At 46.7% G+C, this 16,392-nt stretch overlaps 2 protein-coding genes across 13 annotated transcripts in view; one reads left to right on the top strand and one right to left on the bottom strand.

Moving 5' to 3' along the window:
• The window catches only part of ARSG (arylsulfatase G), an 82,054-nt gene that overhangs the window by 4,129 nt on the left and 61,533 nt on the right, over nucleotides 1-16,392 (top strand). For 4 of the 10 annotated variants that reach the window (XM_043527683.1, XM_037914610.2, XM_037914604.2 and 1 more), the window contains exon 2: nucleotides 1,251-1,350. The exons of 2 other annotated variants lie outside the window; for them this stretch is intronic. The gene's annotated coding sequence lies outside the window, so the exon portion shown is untranslated. Of the gene's footprint in view, nucleotide 1; nucleotides 1,351-15,699; nucleotides 16,090-16,392 lie in introns of those variants that run through there. 4 more of the 10 variants (XM_037914612.2, XM_037914614.2, XM_043527680.1 and 1 more) reach the window with 3 other exon arrangements.
• Nucleotides 879-14,840, bottom strand: SLC16A6 (solute carrier family 16 member 6). Of its 3 annotated transcripts, none has more exons than XM_037914615.2 (6): nucleotides 14,345-14,840; nucleotides 9,617-9,858; nucleotides 8,700-8,843; nucleotides 5,957-6,085; nucleotides 3,636-4,457; nucleotides 879-2,938 (listed from the first exon to the last, which is right to left on the bottom strand). In XM_037914615.2, the coding sequence occupies exons 2-6, from the start codon at nucleotides 9,849-9,851 to the stop codon at nucleotides 2,718-2,720; spliced, it is 1,551 nt and encodes a 516-aa protein (XP_037770543.1). In that variant the 5' UTR covers nucleotides 9,852-9,858; nucleotides 14,345-14,840; the 3' UTR covers nucleotides 879-2,717. The 3 variants fall into 3 exon arrangements, with proteins under 3 accessions (XP_037770543.1, XP_007072778.3, XP_043383619.1); XM_007072716.4 differs by lacking the exon at nucleotides 14,345-14,840 and adding an exon at nucleotides 13,468-14,290; XM_043527684.1 differs by lacking the exon at nucleotides 14,345-14,840 and having other exon boundaries at nucleotides 9,617-10,635.

Below are 16,392 nucleotides of genomic sequence, written 5' to 3'. Positions count from 1 at the left end.
TGTTAATCCACCCTATGACAGGCAACCAATGTAAAAGAATGCATGGTTGCTCAGGTCATGGGGTAAACACAGTTCTTCAGTCTCAGCTAGCTGCATGTGATAGCAATGCACTCCTGAAAGCCTGTCTAAACAGGGAATCATAATCAAGCCTTTTATTCACAAGGGTGCGTGTTACTTTTTGCAAGGTTACTACAGGACAACTAGAAGCACAGCACTGTTAGGTAAGGAATGCAGAAGAGATCTGGAAATGAAAGGGGCAAAAAGTGTGTTTTTCAAAAAACTTTATTGTAAAACTCAGTATTTTATGTCATTTCCAGACTTCACTAAATACATTACAGAACAAACCAGCAAATCCTGGTTGGAACGCGTTAAGCCTGCTTCTTCTGGGTCTTTTGTGCACATATGCATACATGCACGTGCCTGCTCTTGCTATGGACATAAACAGAGACTTATTGTGCAGCCATTTATAGACATTACTGAATCTATTGGAAATCCTTGTAAAAAAGTGACAGTAGAACCTCGTTAATCTGCAGAACAGGTAGTTTTCTCTCTCTCACACACACCCCCCCCCCCGGCGGCCTCTCCCACTTCTAAACAAGTTTATAATAGCAAAGTGCTGTAGTGAGGTCTCGTATTACTAAGACTTCATTAATTTTACAACTATATTCTACAGTACATTTACCAGCATGCCAGAAGCATTAGCATAAATTAAAAATAAACATTTACAAAAATAAATAAAGTTTTGTGATGCAGTATTGTTTGTTCGCTTACTCGCTAATTCACAAAATCTAGTCATCTACAATGGATCTTCCAGTCATTCATGCAATTTAGCGAGGTTCTGCTGTACATGATAAAGTGCTGAAGGCATATATATTTAAAAAAAAAAAGAAACAAACTGCAGTACAGGCTCACTAGTTCTCAGGCAGTAACAATAGATTGCTACAGCCACTTTGTTGCAGGAATGTGTTTCTTTTTGGACATTTAAGACAGTTTGAACAAAAACACCTTCCTAAAGAGAGGAGTTCTATACAGAGATTGTCCCACATTTCTATGGCTGATAAAATACATAGCATAGCAGTTAATAGACAGTGCCACTTCCACTTAAATACAGAGAAACATGTCAAGCTGTATGCGTACTTAGAACCAAACAAACTTTTTACTTGTCCCCCTGAGTTGCTGAGTGGCATAAAAATGCATAAAGGAATTTATCAAAATAGGAGTGAATGAACAGCCAATTTGTTGTCTTTCAGAATTCCCTTCTTTATAGGTAATACAACAGGAAACACAGTAAGGACCCAGTCCTGCTGTCACTGAAGTGAGTGGCAAAAAACTGACTTCAATGGGAACCAGGTACAGTGATGATTTTCTTTCCATTGTAGAAGACCAGTTATTTGATGCCTACAGAAGGTTACGAACACACTGATTGTATTCTAATAATGTAAACTGTTTCTGGTAATGGCCAAGTGCCTTTACTATTTCATATTAGCTGTGCTGACTTTATTCATGTTAATTCAGTAGTGCTGCAAATATTCCTTTATGTGCAGCTGTGGTAAGTGAAAGTTGCAGATATGTTTGGGTGCTAATCATACAGGACCAGATTCCCAGCTAGTGCTATTCAGTGGAGCTATATCAGTTTACACCAGCTGAGGATATGACCTACAGTTTATTAAATGATGGACAGTCTCTTGCATTCAGTCTACCACAGAATAATTTTAAGAGCATAGTTGTCTAAGACCACCATAATAAAAATCAGGCCACATTCACAACAACCTGTGATTTTAAAAACAAAAATCAAACTGAGTTTACAAGATCGGCCTTGAAAGGATTGGTGCAAAGGAGGTAAAAAGGTTTTCTGCTAAACCAGATATTTTCTCTCTCCAATTCAAATTATTTATCTGATAGCCTTTAACAATCCTAGAATAACTTAAAAAATAATAAATACTGGTTTAAATTAAAGACAATACATCTTGCTATCAACAGGAAACGATTTGTAGGATGCTAGTTTGTAAAGAAATAACTTTATAGTGAAATATCTGCAGTAATAACTGGCCATAAAAATAAGTGGTAACCTCTAACTTCCCAGCATTTACAAAATTCAAGTTAACTAAAAACCAGTTTACTAATAATTCTACTTTAACTAATTAGCCTACCCTATTGTCCTTATGTCGTCTTACAATGATCTGAAACAAGAGTCCATGTTCTTCTGATAGAAAACTCAAGAGTTCAAATTACTTATATTTATTAAATAATTTCTTCTGCATTATTTATTCTGTGACTGAATAAGATTTACAGTTGGGGAAGCCTGCCAGGCAATCAAAGATTGTGACCTAATAGATTTAGTTGTATGGGCCACTTCTGATTTTCATCCATACAACCTTATGTTTTCCACTTAAGAGCAGTTGAACTTCAGGTATGCGTGTCATGTATTAGGAAAGCAGAAATGTGAACCACATCTCTTCATGCGGGACAGGAGTATTCTTATGTAGCTAGCAATGCGTGGACATCTCATATGGAACCTATCATTGCTGGTTTAAAAAAATAAAAGCATTCTTTCCAGAAGAATAGTTGTTGATGGCAACTTTTTCACATTAAGATTTTGTATTCCCTTTGAAGTTTAGTTTTAGAACATGGAGCAGAGCGGACTTGTTTTTCCCAGATTTAACACAGAGTGTATTGATTTATAAGGACCAACTTTTTTATGCTATGCTGTCACAGCTTTATACTGAATCATCTGTTTTTCCAAGATCCATTTCAATAAAGTCATCTGGTATGTCTTCTAAAGCTTCCGATGCATTTCCTTCTACATCTTGCTTCTGACCTTGACACAGGACTGTCTTGCAGGGTCTTACTAAGGACAGAAACACAGCTCCCAGTATCATGCCAGCAGCACAGGAGTAGAAGGCTGATCTGTAGTTCTGTGTCACGTCCACTAGCACACCTATGGAGGAAGCATTTTAAATCTATTAAAAATAAAAATCACATCTCACGCTTGTCCACCATTTTTCTGTCCATCCCATTACCTCAAAAACACCCCCCTCCCAACTTTTCAATATAGTCACCACTGTATTTGTATGATATTGCAAGTTGAAGATAGTTAGGTACTGGTAATCAGCTAACCATTACGGGTACCTTTTTAAGCCTTAAAATATCCAGGGTCAACTTACTACATATTTAACTGACATCTGCCAATACAGGACTGACTTATTTTGCAGGGTGTATGGCTAGAAGGCACTGTATAAAGGAGTTGTTTACATGTGTATATTTCATTAAAACCCAGAAAGAATGCCAGTTTTAGGATTCTAACTGGAACAGGCTAGCCGTGCAATATTTTCCTTCCTTGAGGCTCTTCTATAGAGGATGCCTCATGTCCAAGACACTGCAGTGCTGCATTTCTGCATTGCAGCAACCTTCTTTCCAGCTCAAGAGGGCTGGATGGGACATCATTACTTGCAGCCTACCACTGTTGCTCCTAGTTCAGTCAGAAAGGTTGTTATAAGGTATTCTCACCTTCCCACCCAGGCACAGGAGTAGCACTAACCACAGGCCTAACCCATTGCAACATGGTTATTAGGAAGAGGCATCAATAAGAGTAGCTGATTTCAGCTATTCAAAAAAGGTATGTATTTTAAAGTTACCTGCAAGGGGTGGTCCAGCCAACCCAGCTAAACTCTGAATGAACACATACACTCCAGCTGCAGAAGACATCCTGTCAATACCAGCCACATCGTCTTCGGCTAACAGTGGAATGTGTGTGCCTGCTACAGTTCCAAGCATGAACCCAAAAAATATGCTACATATCATCAATCCCCAAAATTCATAGGCAAGAGGGAAGGCAAAGAGAGCTATGGAGAGCAGAATGACACATATGAGTTCAATGTAAATCTTGCGGATAGGCTTCTTGTTGAGGAGCCAACCGGCGCTAATTCTTCCAAAGACTTCAGCAATGGCCATTGCAGACAATATGTATGCAGAACGATCCTTGTCGATACCAAGACTGATGCTGAGAGGAATGATGTAGAGTGATGGAGCAAAGAATCCCAGAGTAGCAAATAGACCAAAAAGTGCATAACAAATAAAGCCGTAGTCTTTCATCACAGAAAAGTCCAGTAGTTGGATTTTTGGTTCTTTAGGGGAGCTGCTAGCTTCAACAAGCATCTTTACGGTTTCCTTTGGTTCTTCAGTTTTCAGCTCTGCTTTGGTGTTTCCAGGCACACTGCTGGGTGAGGTAGATACTTCTACTCCTGAGTCAATTGAATCTATTGAGGTGCGTGTTTGCTCATTTTCAAGCATGTACTTAGTCTCTGTATGCTCTTCTGTTGGCACTACTTTCACTTCTTCCTGTGCTTGGATAATAATAGGTCGCAGCAGTGATCCACAGATGACAATGCCTAACTGTAGCACTCCAACTATCAGGAGACTGTATCTCCAACCAATCTGCTCCTTCAAAGAGGTGATAGCTGGGGAAATGGGGAGCAGAGAAGAAATTATTAAAAACAGGAAGCCTCCAAAATTTTTTTTTTTAAAAATTACACACAAAAAATATCAAAGTAATTGGATCAAACTCTGCTCCAATAGGGTCCTAGGTGTCTCAAATTAGGCTCCTAAAAAACTAATGGCCACTTTTGAAAGCACAGACTTACGTGACTTGCTCAAGATCACTCACTGGCTCACTATCAGAATTCCAGATTCCCAGTTTTAGGCTTAGTCTACATTGGCTAGTATTTAGAGTCTGACGTGTAGTAACTATGGGATTTCCCTTCTCTTCTCTGGTAAAGAGTCTTTTCAGACATTTCTTAACTGGCATGGGCTGGCAGGCACTTTGACCAGCAGGGAGCAACTAGGTATTATTTTTAATGAGTGTGCGTGAACTCCGTAAAAAAGCCAGTCAGTAAGGGGGACGTTTTTCTCTATTCAAACTGTGTGCTGGTGCTTACATACAAGCCTTTCATTGCAAGGGTTTCTTTAACTGAAAATGGGTATTTTGCATTAGTTGAAGGCAGACCACACCAGTAGACTATTATCTGATCAGTAGAGAAATGGCAGGTTTCTTCTACTAGCACTTTTTTCAGAATAGCTAAATGAGAGGAAGCAAAGATGATGGGGAGTGGGTTTCCAGAAAGTACAGTACTAGAAAAAGCTTCTTGTCTGCTTATGGAATTCTAGGAAGGTCTCATGCAATTCAGTCTCTCAAGACCTTGGGGTTAGGTTTCACATGAGACATACTCTAAAAGTTTAGTGAAGACAGATTGAGGTTGACTCCATGTTACAGCCCATGCTATAAAGTAGCCATGGTAACTACCCTGCCTTATTTTTAGCTTGCCAGAGCTGTACAGGGAACCTACCAGATGGTGTAACAGTGTAGTTTACCCTATTCGGCCAGCAGAGACTGAGACTAAAAAGCCAAGCCTCTCCCCCGACATTGATTTTTTTTTTTTTTTTGGCCAATAACAGGGGCAGATTGTTTCCCTATGATGTAACACCATGCAGGAGATGGGTTCCCCTTGCAGTTTTCTTCTGCATTCTTCTCAGGCAGAGAAAGGCAGCAGAAGGCTAGGGCTACTTGTCCAGAGACCTTGTGTCTCCTGGTAGCTCTGGGTTCCTGGCACACCCCCACAAACTCCAACTTCAGTGAAAGTTAATAAGACATGTCATTGTCTTGTGACCAGAATAACTAGGATCTAAACTTAACACTGTGCAGGAGAAACGCATTTAAGCGGTCTATCCAAAAATTCCACTGGGACTAATTTTGAAGTCCTTACTCAGGCAATGTCTTCAATAGGAGTTTTACCCTAGTAAGGACAGCACTGGCCCAGTAACTACAAGTGTCAATGAAATCAATATAGCTGTGATTAAGGTGTCAGCTTATGTAAGAATTGGGCCCTCACTTGATTGGTAGGAGGATCACGGAATGTATTACTTACGTACACTTGTGTTTACAATATTTTGGTCTATATACCTGGTGCAAAAGAGAAGACAGCAAAACATTCTCCTGTGGACGCCACTGCAGTGACCAGTGAACGCCGTTTGTCAAAATACTGTGACAAAATGGTGACAGTCGGGAGGAAAGACAGACAGTATCCCAAGCCTGTGAATAAATGCCAAAAATTGTCATGACAATGGGGAAGGAAGCAAGCTGGATGCGAATGCCAGCTTTCCTGGTGGTGAAATTATGGTATCAGTTCTGCCAACTAAGTAACTCACCTAGGGAAAAACAGAATGACCGACCATGGCCAAGACCCACTAGATCAGAGGTGGGCAGACTACGGCTTGCAGGCCACATCCAGCCTGTGGGACTGTCCTGCCTGGCCCCTGAGCAGGGAGGCTAGCCCCCGACTCCTCCCACGCTGTCCCCTGTAAGCAGCGCTCAGGCCCACCGCTCCTACTGGGCAGCGTGTGGAGCGCAGCTGGCTCTGGACAGGTGGCATGGCTGCGAGCTCCTGCTGCTCTGAGCAGCATGGTAAGGGAGTGAGGGGTCCCGGGGGGCAGTCAGGGAGCGGTTGGATGGGGTGGAGGTTTGGCGGGGGGTGGTGGTCAGGGGATGGGGAACAGGGAGGGTTGGGAGTCCCAAGGGGCCAGGATCCTGGGGGGGCAATTGGGGCGAGGGGTCCCAGGAGGGGGCAGTCAGGGGATGAGGAGCAGAGGGTGGGAGTCCTGGGGGGGCTGTCAGGGGGGTTGGATAGGGGGCAGGGTTCCTAGGAGGGGGCAGTCAGGGGACAAGGAGCACGGGGGGGGGGTGGAGGTTCTGGGGGGGGCAGGCAGGGGGCAGGAAGTGGGAGGGGGTGGATAGGGGGCAGGGGCCAGGCTGTGTGCGGAGGCACAGCCTTCCCTACCCAGCCCTCCATACAGTTGTGCAACGCTGATGTGGCCCTCAGGCCAAAAAGTTTGCCCACCCCTGCACTAGATCCTGCTTCCTACTCTCAAATAACTGGGAATTTCCAGTTGGAATTTCCAAGGATCATTTATTTAGTTACTGGTTTGTGTCTCTGGTGCTCATCACCCTAGTGTCAGAGCACTTCCTGGACAATAGCTTTATCTTTAAAACACCCTGGCCATGTTGGCAAGTATCATTATCCCCAATTTACAGATGGAGAACTGAGCTACAGGGAGATTCAAGGGCTCAATCCTGGTAAGGTGCTGAGCACCATCAGCTTCCACTGAAGTCATAGGTATGGCCCTACCAAATTCACGGCCATGAAAAATGTGTCATGGACCATGAAATCTGGTCTCCCCCCTGTGAAATCTGGTCTTGTGTGCTTTGACCCTGTACTATACAGATTTCATGAGGGAGACCAGCGTTTCTCAAACTGGGTCCTGACCCCAAAGGGAGTTGCGGGGAAGAGCGGTCGCAGTATTGTGACCCTTACTTCTGCGCTGCCTTCAGAGCTGGGTGGCCGGAGAGTGGCAGCTGCTGGCCAGGCCCCAGCTCTGAAGGCAGCGCCCCGCCAGCCGCAGCACAGAAGTAAGGGTGGCGACACCATACCAGGCCACCCTTACTTCTGCGCTGCTGCGGGCGGTGGCTCTGCCTTCAGAGCTGGGCTCCCTGCCAGCAGCCGCTGTTTTTCAGCTGCCCAGCTCTGAAGGCAGCGATGCCATCAGCAGCAGCATAGAAGTAGCAACCCCCCTACCATAACCTTGTTCCCAGCCCCCCCGGCCCAACTCCTTTTTAGGTTGGGATCCCTACAATTACAGCAGTGAAATTTCAGATTTAAATAGCTCAAATCATGAAATTTATGATTTTTAAAATCTTATGACCATGAAATTTCTGTCAAAATTCATTTGACTGTGAATTTGGTAGCGTCCTAGTCATAGGGAATTGACAGTGGTCAGCACATCTACAGGATTATTTGATAATTTTCAGGATCAAGCCACAGGTGACCTGGCCTAGGTAACACACACGAAGTGTGAGGCAGAGGCAGGAAATCAAACCCAGATCTCCAGAGTCCCAGTTCAGTGACTTAACCACAAGCTCATCCTCTCTCTCTGGAAAGGGAAATAATTTCGGAAGAGTCTGGAATGAGACTCTTCACAGCAAGGCAAGTGACTTCGGTGTGATAACAATACTCAGAAATCTTCCAGAAGATTGTGTGTGTGTGCACACGCGCGCATGTACGTACACACACACACACACACACTCTCTATATATTGCAACCTAAATATCCTCTTTGCAAAGCTAAGTGATGGCTTTTATACATGCACAAAAACTGAATTTTATATATCAAGTGTACACATCGGTTTGGAAAACATAAACATTGATGCCTAGGAGATCATAAAATGCAGTATGCTCCCTTGATATTCCCCCCCAAAACAAACAAACCAGGCAAGAGTTCTGTGGGAGAGTTAGAAAAGAAATCAGTTTTGAAGTGACTGACACAGGCAGTCTTTCTGAAAGAAATGGGTTTTAAGGAGAAATATGAAGAGGCGAGATGGTTTGTTGAATGAGAAATGGGAGATAGTTCCAAGTGTAGGTGGCAGCCTGAAACAACAGCAACAAGAAACAGAATTGGCAAATGATAAAAGAGGAACAACAAGGAAGCAGGACTGGGAGGAGCATAAGGAGTAAGATGAAGAGTCATTAAACAAAAACAAAAAACAAAAACAAAAAAAACTGCAAGCCAGTTTAGGATAAGGGAATCCGAAATTGTGTTTGCTGGAAACTTCACCACTAGACAGAGTATCTGAGAGATGTGGAAGTAACTCACCAGAAATTAGGCCAATTGTGATATACATCTCGACAACTGTGCGTGCAAAGGAGGCTGTGACCATTCCAATACTGATCAGTATACCTCCGACCATCACCACAAGACCATGACCAAAACGATTACTCAGGACTGTAGACAAAGGAGCTGCATTGGCGGGGGACAAAAGTGCATAAAGCATGACAGTAATTTGCAGAACACCTGTTGTCTCTGATCTCTTCTCCCCATTTTCTCCTCCTTTTATCCTTCTAGTCACTCTGACACTCTTCTTTGCTCCATGCCAGTCTACGCCCACACCCTTGCCGCTCTATCTGCCCTTCCCCAAGCATTTTCTACCCAGCAAGAAATCTTGCAGCCTGAAATAAATACTGTAGCTGAAATCTTGGCCCCACTGAAGTCAAAACTCCCTCTTCAATGGGGCCACGATTTCACCTTTAGTGCTTTTATAGCACTTACCAGCTATATATTGCAAGTCACTTTACAAAAGTTGGGTGCTCACTGTTATCCATCCCTCACGTTTACGGAAACTGAGATAGAGAGATGTTAAGTGACTTGTCCAAGCTCACACAAGAAGTCAGAAGCAGAGACACATACAAAGCCCAGTTCATCCCAGGCCCCATCTGTGGTGGTTCAGAATGAGAATGAAGAAGTGAGTTGTGGAAATAGCAGAGACTAAGAAAGGGAACTGATGAGTAGAATGTGGGATGGGACGTTGAATGACTTACCCCCTCATTTCCTTGCTCTTTATGGTTCGTGATAGTGGGATATGCAGGCTATCAACCATAGATAGCTCAGAGGAGGAGAGAGTATATATACACTAAGTGATGTGAATGTGTGTAGATCCCAATATGTATACGGGTGCAACAGTAACATGAACACAGACCCCTAATTTTCAAACTGAACATGTACTGTGCACTTACCTGTGAAAGTTAGTACAAACACACATATTGAAATGATCCACGATATCTTGCTGTTCGTTTCATCAAAGCTTTCCATCAGATCATTAAAGAAGACTCCAAATGATTTTATAATACCATATGTAAGTGCTTCCACAACAAAGAAAGCAAAAGCAACAGTCCATCCCCATCCTCCATCAGGCACTTTAGTATAAACATTTGGGGTGGTGCATGACATTTTTATAGTGTTGACAGTCATTCTTAATCTGGAATAGAGGGAAAAAAAATAAGACTTTTTAAATTCATTTTTTACAAAGCCTAATAATTTGTAACATCACATAAAAAAATATTGGGGAGGAGAGTCCCTTTCTCGTTCTGCTGCTGTGAGATTAAATACAGGGGACTCAGGTAGAAGTTTCTCTTTTCTATGATGAGATGGGAGTGGTTTGTCAGTGTGCCCTTTGAATCAAGAACCAGAAACTCATCACTCAGCATTAGGACAAGCTGTCCCAATCAGCAAAAGCAGTGATTAAAAGCAGTCATCTGAGTTAAATGCGAGATACAATTCATGAAAAAATAAATAATCAATCAACAGGAGAGCCCCAGAGGGCTCATGAAATGACACAGACTTCAGAACAATGCCCCAACAATCAAGTTTTTCTAACTTGCTGACACTGAATGAAAAGTAAAGTAGTAGCGGGAGGCTGAGACTTCCATCTTGCACTTCCTCAAGGACCTCTGCTGTCACAGTCCAAAGCTCCAACTCAGCTCTACATGGTTTCTGCAGAGCTGGTTAGTTACGTAAATCAGCTAGAAGCTATTTTTTTCCTGTGGCTTTTAAAGTCATTAAATGCTTTCCTGAGCACTCACAGGGGCTGCTAAGATTCAAGGAAAGAGAGTGGAGTGGCTTGGATCATCAAAGACATAAGACAGGGGAAAAAAAACAAACTAACAAACCCTCTGTTCCCTTCACCTCTCCCTCAAGTAGCCAAGATGAATTTGGAGGTGGGTGCAGCCCCTAGTGGTTCTTGGGGCTAGGAAACATTGGTCAATAGAATACTGAACCTTTTCCCCTGGAAACAAGGATTTGTTAGGATCAGTTTGTCTGATGCTGAGGAAGTTAAAGGTGACTTGCAAAACAGAAAGACCAAATTGCTTCAGCACGATGGGCTGAACACTTCAGCAATAGTAAAGGAAGGCACTGAACACATTATAAAGGAAAACCACGTGTCCCTTTACCATAAGTCTCAATCATGATGACATGCCAGAGATTGCTGATTAGTGCTCAGTGAAATACCCAATCATGCATCTGGTGACTTCACACTCACCACTAATCTAGTCTGCAGGCTAGGACTGGCATACACATGTAAATAAGTCCTAGTGTTAACAACACTGCTTGGTTTTCTGGAGTATTTTAATACCCTACAGGATATTAAGCTAGGTCCAAATCATCCTGGTGTAACTCTGTTGATGTCAGTGGAGTTACACCAGGGATAAATGTGGCCCATTAGCTTTTAAAAGTACTGCAATACTATGTCGAAAAACAAATCAACATAAAAAGACCCCCAAACCCACACAACCCAGGGTTAATCTTAGTCTCCAATAGTGCTTTCTGAAAACTGGCCTTGTAGTGGGTATGACGGCACCAAGAGGACACATGGAGTCCCTGTTGCCAGCTAACCAGAGTAGGTCAAGACTCCATTTTATTTTGTAAGCCTTCAACATACACAAGTGCAAAGGGTCATTTCTCTTTCTGGGCACCTTATAGACTAACAGACATATAATACATGCATCCGATGAAGTGGATATTCACCCACAAAAGCTTATGCTCCAATACGTCTGTTAGTCTATAAGGTGCCACGGGACTCTTCGCCGCTTTTACAGATCCAGACCAACACGGCTACCCTTCTGATACTTCTCTTTCTGGAGCTCCCACTAAAAACCAAGGCCCTGTGTCACAACAAGCATCCCACTAGCTGAGGAGGGCTAAGGCCTGTGCTTCTGAGTAGGATGGACAGAGAGGTATGAGAGACATCATGATCTACACTGGGGGACGGCCGTGTCACCCACCTGCTGTGTGACCTTGAGCAAGTCACCTCTCTCTCTGCTTATTTCCCCTCCCACCCTTTCTCTGTCTTTTCTGGTTAGGGCTTGTCTATACTATGGAGGCTACAGCACCGTAGCTATGCCTCTGTAACCCCATAGCGTAGATGGATGCTACAGTGATGGACGGGGGTTTTCCATCACGGCAGGAACTCTACCTCCCCAGTGATAGCTAGGTTGATGGAAGCATTCTTCTGTCAACCCAGCTCAGGGATGGGCAAACTACGGCCCAGGGCTGCATCTGGCTCTCCAGATGTTTTAATCTGGCCCTTGAGCTCCCGCCGGGGAGCGGAGTCTGGGGCTTCCCCCACTCTGCGCGGCTTCTGGAAGTAGCAGCATGTCCCCCCTCTGGCTCCTATACATAGAGGCGCCAATTTTGTGAGCATTCATGGCCCACCGTACAATTTCCATACCCAGATGCGGCCCTCGGGCCAAAAAAGTTTGCCCACCCCGACCTAGCTGCATCTACTTCAGGGGTTAGGAGCGATGAAGCTATGTCAATTTACAGCTTAAGTACAGACAATGCATTAAATTGTAAATTCTCTAGGGTGTGAGCTCTCTTACTAGGTACGTCTTACTGTATAATGCTCAGAACAATGGGACCCTCTAGGTGCTACAACACACTAACCCTAACCTTGGATCTTGAACTATTCCCAGCTGGTTGCTTTATCCCTGGTCTGCTATTCCCCCCGCCCAAATCTTTACACAATAATGTTTTCCTTCCCCAGTTTTCTACCTGAGTTGCTTGAAGGCATCCATAAAGATTTATTTGGGAAAAGCCCAAGGTATCTGTTAGGTCTTGTATGCTAATTTCAGCTTAAATTTAGAGTTCAAGGATTAATTTCAAACAGAGATACTGACACACCCTTTAAGTGTAACAGAAATCTGTATGTATGGAATACTCTTTGCTAGATTGTGGGTCTGTTCATTAAAAGCTGTTCCATTCTATCATGTCAATACTCATTCAGAACATGCACTTAGATATATTCAAATGCACTTCAAGATTCCTTATGGAAAGGAGGCAAAAGCTGCTGCAGGGCATTTGATACAAGTCACTAATCGATTTACAAGATCTAGTTTTTTAACAATGCTTAAGAATTTACAGTTTTGCTACTTGAAGCGAGTCCCACAGGGATAACACTTACTAATGGAAGCTGAAGAGTAAGCCTGGGGTAGGAGGCATGTTGTCTACACAAATTGTAACTTTTCCTACTTGGGTGAAGAGACTGCAGAAGGGCAGGTTTGCGCTGAAAGACTTGGTGACTTAAAGAAAATGACCTGCCTTCTTTGGCTAAGCACAATGGGTCAAATCCATACATGTTGTAACTCAATAAGTACATTTAGTGACTATACACACAAAGACCAAATTCCTCACAGCTAGCTAGAAATGGCAATTAATAATTCTGTATTTCCAGCAGTGGCCCTAATATGCTATTTGATTTCTGAACAGAAGACAGTCAATGCCTAGAGTAGTTCATAATTAGGGAAACTCTTATACGGATCATGTATTTCAGAGATGCTATTGCACATCTCTTGTGGAAAGTGTCTTTCACATTGATGCTGTGTTGAAGAAACAGATATATTGTTGGTTTTTGTAAAGGTATTGTACAAAGTTACTGTATATATTTTCCTATCATACTGCTGTTCTCATTTAAATCCAGCCAGAGAAAAATGGTTGAAGATACTTGTTCTCAGAGGGCACTATATCAAACAACAGCAGCATCCTAAACCTTCTGTAAAATGGGGATTGGGAACAGGAACTGAAAACGAACCTTAATAACTTAGGGCAAACTTCTGCTGTCTAGCCACACAGTGGAGAGAATGTGGCCATGCCGGTCTTCCCCCTTCAACAGAATGTCAGATCCACCTGGCAGATTTTACCAACACTGTGTCCTCCCAAAGCATGCAGAACCCTCCCTGCTCCGGATCTCAGTGCTGCTTCATCTGTTCTCCAAAGGCACGGAGGACCCTCTCCAAAGTGGACCTCAGCACCCTGATTCAACAAAGCATTGGATGAGGTGTTCCCGTCCATTCAGCATTGCTGATGTTCCAGTGACCTCAGTGAGACTTAAACACACTAAAATGCTTTGTTGATCAAGAACGGAGTTGAGCGTGTGCTTAGCTTTATGGCTCTCCTTTGCTCATTTGGAACTTGACCTCAGGAAAAAGCAGATCGTTAGCGTCCAAATCTTTCTTCAAAGTCTTTTTTAAAAGAATCTTGGTCCTTCAGCAGTGGGGGCCCTAGGGATACAGACCGTTGTGCAAATCTGTGGCACGGCAGATGTCATAAAAAATTGAAGAAATGAGCGAGAGACACTAAAAGAAAAGCAGTTTTGAAATATACAGCCAAGCAAGTGCCTTTAAAAGCAAAAACAAAAAACAAAAAAACCTATCGATCAAGAAGGACCACGGCAAAAATTATCTGGGTGCAAAATCATCACCCCCTCGTGGTTCCTAAGTGGTGTAGGGAAAAGAAGTGCGGGGGCAGACGTCCGGCATCACTTTCTGAAGCTTTAAGCAGCCCGGTGACCACGGGCGGCAGTGCTGGCGAGGGCAGCCAGCTGTTCCCTGGACACACGGATGCTCCTAGGTACAGACATAAAGAAACGGACACAAGGCAACAAACTTTTAAGCATGAATCTCACTTACCAGGTTTGCTGCTGCTGGGGGAGGAGGAGGAGGCGGGACCCCCCCCCCCGAGCCACAGCGGGGTGCAGGCGAGCTCAGCGGCGCATCAGCAGCATGGTGAGGGGGCTGGCTGGAGCAGGGGCCCCCCAAGGCGGGGAAGGGGCTGGGGCGGGCAGCCGGCCAGGGACCCCGGTGCCGGGCTGTGGCTGGCGAAGGGGCGGGGGGGGGAAGAGGCGCTAGCCCCACTGAGCAGGGCTAGGGGGTCTGTGCCCGGCTGCTCCCAGCCCCCCGCGCCGGGCTGCCCCCCAGCGCCTTGCTCCGGCGGGTCCCGCCCTTGCCCGGCTGCCCGAGTGCCCGTGCGGCGGGGGCCCTGCTCCTGCCCGGGCGGCGGCGGCGGCAGCTGTCCCCCCTCCGCTCGCGTCCCGGCTTTATATAGACCGGCTCGAGCCGGTCTCTGCCGGCGGACCCGGCGCGCGCGGCAGCTCAGCAGCGCCATGTGCGCGCCGGGCCCGGCTTGCGGCCGCCGCCGCCGCTCCAGCCCTGCGTGCGCTGCAGGGAGGGGGGGTGCGCGGGGGTGCGCGCCGGGGAGGAGGGGCCGGGGGGAGGGGCTGCAGCCCAGAGTCAGTGTGCGGGGGAGGGGTGCGGGTGGCCCTTCGTCATCGTCCTGGGTCTGCCGCTGTCACCCCAGGGTGACCCTCCCCTCCCCCAAATACCCCACACCCAAGGGGGTGGCCCTCCTCCCCTGATACCTTGACTCTCTTCCCCCCCCCCCCCGCCCAGAGCCAACGGGTGTCCTGCCTCTGCGGTGCACGCCCCCGGGGTGTCCCTCTTCCTCCCCCAATGTCCCCAGGGGTGCCGCTCCTCACAATCCCCAGGCTCTGCCCCCCACACCCAGAGACCCTTGATCCTTTGCATTTCCCCACTCCTCTTCCATTACTAGCCCAGACCTGGGAGCGGGCGTCCCCCCTTCACTGGGGGCGCGGGGTGGTGATGGCCCTTCTGCCCCCCGTCCCGTGCACCAGCCAGGGGATGCTCTCCCGCCGGAGCATCGGACGCGGTGCCTGGGGAGGCCGCCCAAGGTAACAAGGCCAAGTGAGGGCAGAGGCGCAGCCGGCCCTGCAACAGCCGCACGCAGGGCTGTGGTTTGGCCAGCCGTGCACTCTGCTGGCCTTCAAAACCAGCCTCGCCAGAAGAGGGGCTGCAAGGAAGGCTGTTTTTTTCTGCTCCTTCCAATAGCAACGATGAGGCCATTATGACTGGGAATGGGACCCGCCGGCTTGCTTGCGGGTGGGAAGACGTGAGGGGGTGCGGGGGGCAGCCGTGTATTTCACCGTACTACGACCGGGGTGCAGGCAGCTGCTGGACTCAACCTTCAGCATCCTTCAAGCTGGATTCCAGAGGCTGCTCCAGGGAGACGTGGCCAAACGTTCCCGGTTTACTACCTAGACCCCAGAAAGAAATCTGAAAGGATTCCTGGCTGGCACCGAGCCACGGTCCTAGACCTGTCGTTATTTGATGCCAAAAGAGGAGCCGTCTGCACCGTAACATGCTGTAAAATGGTATTTCATCACCATGCACCCATGCAACGCCGAGCAAAGGCGCACACTGCCGAGGAAGCAGCCCGCCCGCAGGAGCGCAGCAGGGAAAGAAGTTGGGTCTGAGGAGTTACCGCTTGCGTTCTGGGGGGGCTGTGGCTTGGGGGGAGTAACTGGGGGGAAAAACCGACATGCCGCAGCCCCCAGCGGCTTACTGCACCCTGGCAAAGGGTAAGCGCGCGCGGGGGGTGTGTGTGTGGGGGGGGGGGCGCGGGGGGTCTCTGTTGCAAAGGGGTCGGAGCGGGGGGGGGGCTGCAGCTGCTGCTCGCGCCGCCCGGGCTCGGCGTCTCCTCCCCGCCTCTAGCAGCGCGGCTGCCCCGCTCTCCCCCGGGAGGGGAAACCCTGGAAGCGCCTCCCCGCGCTCGGGTCCCCGGCGGGCGCGAGCCCGGCGGCAGCATCCTCCGGCTCGGTGGCGCGAGCGCGTCCCAGGTTGGAGAAGCTCGTGCAGCTGCCGCTGACTGGAGCTGGTCCGGG

The sequence above is a fragment of the Chelonia mydas genome, chromosome 14 (genome assembly GCF_015237465.2).
Source record: "Chelonia mydas isolate rCheMyd1 chromosome 14, rCheMyd1.pri.v2, whole genome shotgun sequence".
NCBI classification, from domain to species: domain Eukaryota; kingdom Metazoa; phylum Chordata; order Testudines; family Cheloniidae; genus Chelonia; species Chelonia mydas.
This window is presented reverse-complemented; position numbering and strand designations above follow the sequence as displayed.